The 11,452-nt window shown below is 44.8% G+C and overlaps 1 protein-coding gene across 1 annotated transcript; it reads right to left on the bottom strand.

Annotated features, from left to right (window-relative positions):
* Positions 1–169: 169 nt before the first annotated feature.
* LOC118781871 (synemin-like) lies at positions 170–11,332 on the bottom strand. The gene is made up of 4 exons (XM_036534997.1): positions 10,313–11,332; positions 7,875–7,999; positions 4,844–4,920; positions 170–4,610 (listed from the first exon to the last, which is right to left on the bottom strand). Exons 1-4 carry the CDS (start codon positions 11,111–11,113, stop codon positions 2,320–2,322), a joined length of 3,294 nt encoding a protein of 1,097 aa, XP_036390890.1. The 5' UTR covers positions 11,114–11,332; the 3' UTR covers positions 170–2,319.
* Positions 11,333–11,452: the final 120 nt, after the last annotated feature.

Here is an 11,452-nt window from a genome sequence, read left to right as displayed (position 1 = left end):
CCTGCCCCCTCTAAAAGCACTACACATGGCATGGTGTGCACTCACGCACAAACATGCCTGATGTTGGAACAGCCGCTGCTGGACCTTCCATCACTGGCAGTGGCTGCAACCTCTCTGTCAGCTAGGACATGTGCTGTGTTCAAGAACTACACAGACTCCGAGACAGGCTGAAATAATTGTTTAATTTTCCTTTGTGCTGTATTGACCAATTCCAAAACATTGGGTAAAATACAAAGCTGCCAAAGTGGTTTAATTTTGCCTCTTTTAAATTCCAGTTTCTAATAAAGAAATGAATGCATCTTGTTGCGTTCCCTTTATAAATGATTCCAATTATTAATGATAAATTGTGTGAAGGAAGAGCTCCACTCAGAAAATGTGGGAGTCCACGTTGAGGAAAAAATGTTTTTCGTGGTGCCACAGTGCCTTTCTCCAAGTTCAGCTTACATTTATCTGGTGTAATGCATGCAGCGACACCTGCACTCACTCAAAGAACAAAGTCTGCTATCAACAAACAAATACCTTCTAAAATATGGTTAAATACTCTACATAAGTGCATCAGTGTAAAATAAAAACATCAGTTTTCGAAAACAGAAACAAAAAAAAAAAAACTATTTCATGCTAGCATCATTGCTGGCTAAGAGCAGACCAATACATAATCAAAACAAAACAGGAAAAGAAGATAAAACGAATGATGCAAATTAAGACAAAGGTCACAAACATCCAACGCTAATGCAATCTGAGTGTGACACTCAAAATACTGCTTTAGTTGCTGAAATCTTCTGTTTTATTTGGAAAAGGTTTTCAAATCAAAATGTGTGCTGCGATAGCCGAGTGACCATGAGTCTGTAACGCTGTCTTTGTAACAGGTGTGTGTTGGCATGGTGTGTCACAGTAAAGCAGTGCACTGCTGAGGCAGGTGCCAGATGAGTGAAGGCGACACGCTGGTGCCGCTTCCGCCTGTGACTAAGCTTGCGCCAGGTCCAAAAATAGCCACGGCCGCGGCGGCCTCACCTGCTGCCCCAAGGTGAAGGCCAGCTCAGGATTAGAGGAAACCCAGCTCTCACAAACGCAGCTGGAACACCACAGTCCTACACAACTCGCAGTTCGTCCTTAACTCTGAGAGTCTGAATTTAACAGACCGTTACGTTTTTCGGTTCACTATGTATTATTCACTGGTCACCCAGACAAAAGAAAATGTTTAAATTTAAGGACAAACCATAAAAAAAACAGTGGATATAATAACAGCTGAGTTTTAAGCATGATTTTAAAGCCACCTGTTGGTGTGTTTCAAGTGCACTGAGAAAGGTGGTAGCAGCGTAACGATATATAGCTGTGTGCAGGTCTGTGGAGGGGGTGTAGAGGCAACCTCACTCGCTCATCACTCTCACCGTCTTAGGAACCGAGCTGTCTGGATTAGTGGCCCTGGAGCTAATGCCATTTAAGGATTAAAAGATCACCACAAGGAAATGGAAGGAAAGACAACAGACAGCAGGGAGTGTGTCTTACTAAAGGGTGATTCAATTTCACATGCAGCCCTAAGATCTGAATCCAAAATTATAACAGCGGATAGTTTTTTTTGAAGACATCCAAAGCTGTGTTCCAGTTATTATACTCCTGAAATGCACAGCAGTGTTTCCTAAGTAAGAATTCTCTAGGCAGGTAGGAGTATTACTTCATATCATATATGACAGGCAAACTTATATATATCCATCACAGAAAAATGTTAAATGTAACAAAAATGTTAAATGTCAAAACATACATCAAAACAACCAACCATTAATCTGTTACTGCTGGTACAAATTGTAATATATAATAGAATAATAGTAGGAAAAATGTATCTTTCTGTGTTATGATATGACTAAATATAAAGCTCTTTAAAGCATAACTGGATGGTAACATACATAAGCCTTTCTTTTGCAAGGTAGTTATGAACATTACTTTTTTGTTTTGTACTATTACCAGCACAGGGCCAGACTAAAGATTAGTAGTACTTAAGTACAAAAATATATATTTAAGAAAAGGAGAAAATAAGGAAACAAAGTTCCTTTGAAAGCTTCACAGCAGAATGTGAATATTGCTGATAACGCAGCTCAAACAAAAAAAACATATAGTATATTGCAAGATGCTCATTATAAAAGTTATATTTTTTTGTCTCAATCAATTTTTTAGACATAGGATTACTCCCCACACATTAATTTTCACTGTCCTGAACTAAGGCCAAACCACACATTCTCCATGTACGTTTTACCAAATAAATTTGAATCAAAATAGTTTCAAATCCAGTAGTTGAGAAAATTTAACCAGTATGACAAGCCTTGCCTAATTATGCTTTGTACTTTCCAAGTAAACAGTGGCAATTTTCTTCTCCTGACTGATCTTTAGCTTAGGGTCAACAATTTGAGACTGTAGCACCTGGCCAAATTCTGCCTGCTGCGTGGCAAAGCCCTCCCAATCCCTGGCCTCGCCCGTGCTCCCCTGACCATAGGTGAACACGTCACCCTGGTCGTCACTCACGACTGTTTTGCGCATGTAGCTGTACACGCCCTCCCTCGCCTCTCCCTCACTGGCTCCCACGGATCTCTGGCCTGGCGTGAAGAACCCTGGGAACTCCTGGGCCCTGCCCCCGCTGGCAGGAGAGGTGACATTCCCAACGTCCATCTGGAAGGTGAACGACTTCTCGGTGGGGCTCAGCTTGATGACCTTCTCGGATCTGGAGGTCGATGGCATCCCTTGCACTTCCGTGCCCCAGTCTCTGAAAACTTCTGCTGCACATCCTCCGCTCGCACCGCTGGTGCTGCTTTGTTGAACGCTCGGGTGGGAGGAACTCAACCCCTCCCCCTTAAGCAAACTGGGATCTTCCAGTGTCTGGGAAACATTGAGCTCGGCCATGAGGGTGACCGTTCCATTGTCTGAAACTTGCTGCACCTTCTTGATGTCAACCGACACATTATCAGAACCTTCTTGGTCATTCATTGATAAAAGAGCCAGCTCTTCCTTCAGAGATTCAGACACATTTCCCTGGAGCTTTTCCAGAGCCCCCCTGAGTTGCTTCTTTGGGTCCATGGAGTCCTCCTTCAGGATCTCCAGCATTGACTCCTGCACTGTGGGGGTGACGTGGATCTCCTCCTCAATAATACACTCAGGGAATCTGTCTTTGGTGAAGCTGTGGTCACTCATCATGTAAGTGGTCTTAGGCACCCCTCTGAATCCACTGTCCTCCTCAAACCTCTGGGTGATATGGGGCTCCTCTTGATAGTACCTTTCATCTGACAGGTCGTCCACTACCCCGTAATTTCCATAAGATGAAATTCCATGCTCCTCCTCGGGTTCTGAGACACTGTCATCAGGTGTGGAGACAAAGTAGTCAGTTTCCTGAGCCTGGCTAAAGTAGGGAGAGTCCACACCTTTGGACCCTTCCCTGATCCAGGCTGATCCATCCCGTCTGTATTCTGTGTCCCCTGACACAAATTCTTTCCGCGTTTCAGCTTGGCTCTGTGGGAGTCTGGTGGCATGAGAGTCGCTCTCCAGCTCCTCGATCTGGAAGAACATTGAGGAGGGCTGGAAGAATTTTGGTTCAGGCTTCACCTCACTTGGCTCTTCAACATGACCCTCCACCGTCTCCTCGATGATCTCGACGTTGACCGACTTGTTTCCGAGATCAGTGCCATCCTGGAGCCCCAGGGTGAGGAGGTTCTCGATCATGCTACCCGTCGGGGTTCCCTTGACGTCCTCCAAAGAGATCTTCTTTGCCCCTTTGTTGAGGAGCTCCTCCAGCACGGAGTCGTCCGACACGTCCAAGTCCTCCTCCACCTTTGACTCCAGGATGATCTGAGTCTTAGTCTTCCCGTCCTCTCCTTCCATTTTCTCCACCTGATAGGTGACCTTTGAGTCAGGAGATGAGCTGATCTTTGTGTCGAGACCAGCAGGCCTCATAACCTTTTTGATGATCTCTTCCATAACGATTGATTCCAGTATTTTCCCTTTGCTCGGAAGTGTCTCTCCTGTGTCTGCTGTGTCTGCCTCCCTGAGATCCTCCTTCATAACTTTAACCTCTGACTTCTCTGAAACTTTACTTGTCTCCTCCTCTCTCTCTGGGGTTGTCCACTGCTTCACAGTGACTTTTTTCACATCCAAGTTACCTGCCTTGATTCCTCTGACATTCTGCTTGGCAACTTGTTCTGTGTTTGCAGAGGTTGTGCTCATCCCAGGCGATGAGACTTTTGCTGTTGGTGAAGAAGCAGGGCTGGACCTGTTTGCCAGGACTGGCTGCCGCTGGCCTGTCAAACCCCTGGCTGGTTTCTGTGAGGTTTCTTTCATTCTTACACTTGTCTCTTCCTGTGTTTTCTTTTGGATGTTTGTGGCAGCCTGTGGTGCTTTGGTGAAGGAGGGTATATCTTGTTTGGCTGGGGACCTCTGCTGTTCCCTTCCATGGATACTGATAGGGACTACCCTGGTGGGGCCGATGGGTCTGAAGTGACTTGTTTCAAAGGAGGCTTTCAGACTGGAGGCCAGGTCCATGTATCTGACCTCAGGCCCTGTGCCCGATGGATACTGTGTCCATCCCTCTTGCCTGGGTGTCACGGTCCATGGTTTTGAAGGCATCTTTATATCTGGGGAAAGGATGAGGTCAGCACTATAAGCTCTTCACTGATATATTAACAGTATTATCAAGTCTTTACCTTAATAGTTATCTTAAGAAATATATATAAAGCATAGCACAACAGCAATTACCCTTATTAGCTTTTTATGCTTTTTCCCTTTAATGCGAGTTTTGTGTCTGCCTCAAACAAAGCAGGCTTCAAACTGTTATTGTACACTTGTAATTGTAACTCTCAGACTTTACCTATTCTCCTGTAAGGCTCTCTGGCGTACTGATCGGTCCACACAGACGAGTCTCTCCTTTCTCCCTCCAGCAGTGCCCTGGAGAGAGACACAAGAGGCATCCATGCTGAGGGTCAGGGAGAAAGGCAGAGGTGCAGGAAATCGCTCGCTAGGCAGGGCCACCACTTGAAAAAATAATACAACACGGAGCAACACGTGTAGTTCCCTCAGATCACAGACACAAATCTGGCGTAGCTTCACCTCGTAGGAGGACCTGAGCCGTTCTTATGCTCCTCCTCGGCCATCACACACCCTGACACCGAGCGTGGACAGATGCTACGCACCAAGAGTTACGCACCAAATCCTTTGAACGCAAAAAAAGAAGACAGAGGCCGTGATTGACACACGCCACAGCTGTAGCTTTTTGCAATCAACGCCGAGCAGATAAAGTATATCAAACACCTCACCTTCCTCAGCAGCGATTTCAGTCTTGCTCTGGGTGGAACAGAGAAGGACATCAGAACATGAGCGGAGAGAACTACCCGTGGGATCGCATTCACAGAGCTACAACCTCTGTGGAAGTCCTCTGTGTATGACTGGAAGACCAAGCTAAAAATAAGCACAGTGACGTCCCATTTGCCCTCTTTCATGGATCAGAATGCTAGCCAGTGACACAGCACTAGAGTGGGCATGGAGGTGGACCATGAAGGAAAAACCACATTGCCCATCGGGGGTACAGCTAAGCACACCTAGGGTACATCTGTCCAGGACAGATTGAGGTGGCCAATTCTGAGATTCTTGTCTGTACAAAGCGTTGAAAGTAAGGAGGTAATCAATTATTTTAAGAGCAGAGAACCATGTCAGCAATGCCAGCTTGCACAAGAAAATTTATGTGAAAGCAGGTCCCACCTCTGTCAGAAATACCGGTGTGTATTAATGTTAGGTATGCAGCAGGAGCTAAGAATATCCCGATAGATGATAGCTACTATCAAAAGATGATATAACCACTGTGAGCACTCACAGTTTGGTTTTGTTATGACAACACCAAACACGCACCCTTTATTATAAATTATGCCCTCAGTTTCATTGTAATTTCATGCCTGAATGCTTGTTTTAGCTAGAATGTTACATACAGCAGCCAAACACATTGATTTTCTGTTCACCTGGAGTTTAAGGGATTGATCATATGGATTACCTACATGATGAAACTGAGATTTGAAGGCCCTTTTCTGTGCTCAGGTCGGTGTTCCTGTAACCCGTAAAGGATCTACTCTGAGTGACGGGATCCCTGCGGAATGCCTAAGTGTTCTTGCCAGATGGAAGGGCAACAGTTGTCATGTTGCTACAGCGGTACATGAAATCACTAAAAATACATTCCAAGAAGAACGCAGTGTTTCAGAAAGGGGCTTTGTGGTGCTGCCCAGAGCTCTGAGGGGCTTAAGAAGAGGCCGGCCAAAACAAAAAGCCCTCAAGGAAAAAAAAAAAAACGAAGAACTGGGAAACAATCTAGATTTATTTAGAAACCTCAGTTTTCCAAGTGTGGTCTTCACACTCAGAGTTTGATGAATCCAATAACAGCCTCTAATATACTCATGTTTTCAATGTCCACCAATGTGCAGTTCCAGTACTGTATTAAGAGTTTGGATTTGTTCTGCACTACCTCACACTTAGGGAGTGCCCCACAATCTCAGCTGGACCCCATCACAGAATGCTGCAGTAAAGATGGACATTTCCCTTAAGGCAATTACTAGGTGGTACCTACTATTGGGCATATTACCGCGACTCTGCATTCCTAACAGAAGAGCTCAGTGTATGTACTAAAAAAAACGTTTTTAAGCTGTATAAAAGCACAGTTAGGATGCAAACGTGTATGTGCATGTGTGTTTTTTCAGCATACAGCATGTGTCGTGTGGAAGTACTTCTTAAATATTTTAAAAAGAAACTCTTTACTTGCTGTAGATGCAGCAAGATTCTCTGGTCATAAAGATACAAGTGCACGGGTCTTTAGGATGGTGTGACACATTTCTTTATTTCACACAGTGAGTAAACAAGTGAGCAGGTCATGTTTTGTATTCTGCTGAAGCAGATGGTTTACAAGTGTCACAACTAGCCTCAGAATTTCTTGTTGAAAGTGTCTACTACTATCTAGTCTACTATCTAAGATTATTCTTTGATGATCCCACCATTGCAGTAATTTTGTATCAACACTTAGATGTAAGCTTGTATTTATGTACAATGGTGATATTGCCTATATTATTATTACATTACATTGTTGTCATTTAGCAAACACTCTTATCCAGACAAACTTACAATTCATTTATCATTTACACAGCTGGATATTCTCTAAGTCAGTTTATGAGTTATGTACCTTGCCAAAGGGTACAACAGCAGTGCCCCAGCAGGGAATCAAACCAGCAACCTTTTGGTTAGAAGCCCTGCTTCTTTACTGCTATGCCACAATGTTATTATTATTTGCCAAATGACAAAATCATTTTTTCATGAAGAAGATTCCTTTACAAATCGTAACTGAAGATTAGTGTCTCCAATTCAAAAAAGCCATACATCATCAAACAAAAGCTTCATAACATGTTCTGCAGGTTTTCACGTTTTAGTTATAGTCTCAGAGTTGCTGTGATTTGTTGGGATATGGCAAACCAGTGCAGGAGTTAAGTTTAATTTGTGAATGAAAGATTCTAGCTTCAGTTCCTGAATGAGAATGAGAGAATACTTCATGAATCCCAAACTGGGTATCAATGACATGCAGTAATAATGTCGCAGTATTTTGAGCGAATCATGGTGTTTCGATGGGGAGTATCTTTTAATGGGTTCACATTAGTCCATAACTAACCACAGTGTAGCCCCTCTCGTTATGAAGCCCAACTCTGCCATGGCTACCGTTGACTAAGGTACTCCAGCAGAACTCTGTGACTCTGGCTGTAACAGGTGCAGTCTGGTAAATGTCCCTCTGGACGTATGGGTAGACAGGCAAGTGGTAACAGCGGATGGGTGTGTAATGAGGTCAGAGGTCAGGGATGGTGCAGGCTCCTGCATACCTGTAAGCCGCCACCTCCAGACTCAGGCCCATCTTGACCTGCAGGAGCTGCTGGTGCTCCTTTAGCTTCTCAGCAATGGTGTTGGCCAGCATCTTACGCTCCTCTTCCAGCTCCCCAATAATGGCCTGGGTGGTGGAGGGGGTGGGGGTGGGGGAGAGAGAGGAAGAGAGAGTGTAAAAAGAGAGGAAGGCAGAAATAGGGGGATACAGAGAGAGGTTGAGAGAGCATGTGAGGAAAAAGAACGTAATCATCATTGTTGATTGTTCCATTACTGTTCATTATTTTATTATTGTCACTGGTTAAATTTCTATATTTATATATACTGCTTTGGCAATACAAATGTATATGTTGGTAAACTTGAATTGTGTGATATTTGTAAACTTGAATTTTAAATTGAATAATCAGCTGCTGATGCTGATGTATGGGTGGGTGTGTTTATGTACCAATGTAAATAGCAGGACCCATCAGAAATGTTGTTAAACAAACGCTGTGTTGTAATGTGTGACTCAATGGCTGTGTACCATTACACGAACTGTGCTCAAAGGCATAAAAATGCACATGAATTCAGCACCTTGGGCTTCAAACTTCTCTTGGACATAAGGAAGGATGGATTTTTACATTGTGGGAGTTAAATTACAGCTGTGTTTGCTGTGCTTGTTACTCTGTTTTCTGACAGCTGATTCCCGGAGTGTAGCCTTGCATTATTAACGGAAACAGCGCCACTGATCATTTATGACCGCTTGACCCATTCCTACTCTCTGGTTAAAATAGGGTTCAATAATAAGAGAACTGATAATTCTGCAAGAGTTTCCGACAAACGTGACAATTTTCTTTACGGTCCCTGGAGGAATTGCTTCAAAATCGAGTCTTAAACTCGGCTTCCGGTGCCTTTAAAGTACTTTCCCTCGGATTAAGCACGGCCGCCGCCAGATGCACACAAGGTTACTTGATTGACATGCTCGGGTTGTGCTTGCGCTCGCCTTTAGGAGGTCAGGAGGATTTGCGGACCTATGGGCAAATTGGTTTAGGAGACCAATAAAGCTGCGCGTGATAATATGTTTAGGCGGCAAACCTTCATATGGCTCTAATTCAGGTTATGTAGGCTCAGGTAAAACACAAGTCTCTGCAGCAGGTGAATTTTTTCACTGGGAGAAAAAAAATAAACTCTATTTCTGCTAGAGGGAGAAGTCTTTCTACTGCAATACGTGTTTACAAACTACACAATGTAAGTTGCATGAATAGTCACTTGAAAATATTCCACACGCTAATAAGTGTGATGTTCATTAGGAGTCAACTGAGCCGCTGCATGGAATCTCAGGTCACACCAGCGTCAGCTTTGATCATGGATGAAGACTCCCGATCTAATAAGGCGGGTTGCTGGGTTAATCGTTTCGCAGGCAGGTACGCCTGATCGTCTTTCCTCTGTAGCTGTCAGAGGCAGCTGTCGTTTGATGTAGGTGGTTTGCAGCTGTGGGCGCAGCAGACCCTGAATGTCAGAAGCCGCGCTCCGAGTCGGAGAGAGCTGTCGCTGAAACTCAAGTAGAATTCTGTGTGCGTCTCGCGTACCAAACCACTCCAACTATCTCGAAGCTACGTCTTATCAGCAAACATGTCCTGTAAGGCAAGGTTATCACCATTACCCCGCATCTAACAGTGGTACAGCGTCACAGCTTCGCTGCTCTGTGCTTCATTGCTCATGATTTTCGGACTAACACCTCTTCAGGTGTATGGATCTCACTGGGTTAATTATGTATAGTGACAACGGCAAAGCAACACATTTTGAAGATTTCTCTGAAACACAAATAAAGCATTACATTCCAGTCAGATTCAGGTGGACTAGGGCTTGATATCAAACCCGCATTAGATAAATAAGGACACATGTGTCGTGGGAAATCGTTAAAATGATATTAGCAGTAACGTAATACTGGATTGGGCAACCCTGTGGTTTGCGTATGCGCGCCGAACTTCTAAGTCATGTAACTGAAATGCTTCATAGTCAATTAAACATATATTGCTTTACAACATGCATTCTTTGGTCCTTCTTCGTGTCGTTACGTATTCCTAAAATAGTACAGCACCAAACATGACACAAGTTGAAGAAGCACGCTGCGCGCATCGCGTAAGACCTGCGTAGGCTGCTAAATCAGTGGGTGTGGTGGATCAGACAATAGCGGTGCTCTGTGGTTTCAGGGGAAAAGTGGAGGCGAACAATACAGTCTACTTATAAATCAACCATTTTCGCTTGATATATGGCACAAAATAGTTTACAGACAATGCCAGTGTTCCAGCATCTTTACATACACATAACTCCATATTTTCAATAATGCCTTGAAAAGTACTTTACGTATGTCTTACGAAGACATGACCGCAAAACTCCAAATGGTTTAAATATTCAGGTTGTAGACAGTAGGAAACCGCCGTTATGATGTTGCACTCACCACATACTGGTCTATCTCCTGACGACAGGTCTCCTGCATGTTCACGAGCTGTTCCTCGAGATGCAGCTGCAGCTTGTTTTGTTTCTCGGCTTCCGCGTGCAGTTTCTTGAGCTCGGACGCGTGCTGCATCTTTTCCCGCTGGAGGTCATCCAGTGTCGCCTTGTCTGATTTGATTGACTCCTCCAGCTCTTCCACCCTCCTGCGGTACACCTCGAAATTCTCAGTCCAGGTTTCGGACAGCACGAGCGCGTATTCCTCGATATCCTCCATCGTTATAGTCGGGGCGCCCTGGAACGTCGGCGGGACAGCAATGGGCAGCGCCCGGGAACGCACCTCTTTACGGAGATGGGTGATTTCCTTTCTGTGAGCATCTTCCAGAAACTTGTACTCATTATCGAGCTGGGCCAAGTGCTCCTCCAGGGCAGCGTTTTTCTTAACTGCTTGCTGCAGCTGCACCTCGAAGCCTCTCCGTTCCCCGTCAATGTTTTTGCATAACCCCGACTCCTGACAGCACAGTGCCTGTAGCGTCTGGAACTCCCGCCGGAGCCTCTCTCGCTCCATCTCTGCTTTGGACTTCTCGAAAGCCAGCTGATCCACCACCCTCCTGAGCTCCCGCAATTCTGGCATATATTGGTTTTCCCATTCTACCGATTTCTGTTGTCTAATGGTGTTTATCTCCGTAATAAGGAAGGCATTCTCCTGTTCCAGTTGCTTGACCCTGGACAGGTATTGGCTTAGTCTCTTGTTGAGCTCTTGGAGTTGAAGTTTTTCGTTCTCAAAAGTTCTCTTGAATTGCAACATGTTGTCTCGATATCTCTGTGACTTAAAAAAAAAATAAAGCTGGGGTTCAGACACGAGAGCGTCTGAGAGTGCTGTTACTCTGGCGGCGCGAGACGGAACGCCCGCGTGTAGTTTTGTGGTGAGAGCTAATTCTGGCTCGACTGACAAGTGCACCTCGCAAGGAGTAAGGAGGTGGGCGGGATCTTGGCCCTTACTGCCAGAGATGATCTGTTCTTATGTCCCATTCAGCTGGGGGATGGAAATCTGGTCACAAAAAAACTTACTCTGCTTTCTGATGGAATTGCACTCCCCAACGGGAAGAGATCGTCAGTGCAATAAAATGACGCGCGCTCGTTCGTC

Source organism: Megalops cyprinoides, chromosome 8 (genome assembly GCF_013368585.1).
Source record: "Megalops cyprinoides isolate fMegCyp1 chromosome 8, fMegCyp1.pri, whole genome shotgun sequence".
NCBI classification, from domain to species: Eukaryota; Metazoa; Chordata; class Actinopteri; order Elopiformes; family Megalopidae; genus Megalops; species Megalops cyprinoides.
The sequence above is the reverse complement of the archived record's forward strand: the minus strand, read 5'-3'. Positions and strand labels throughout refer to the sequence as shown.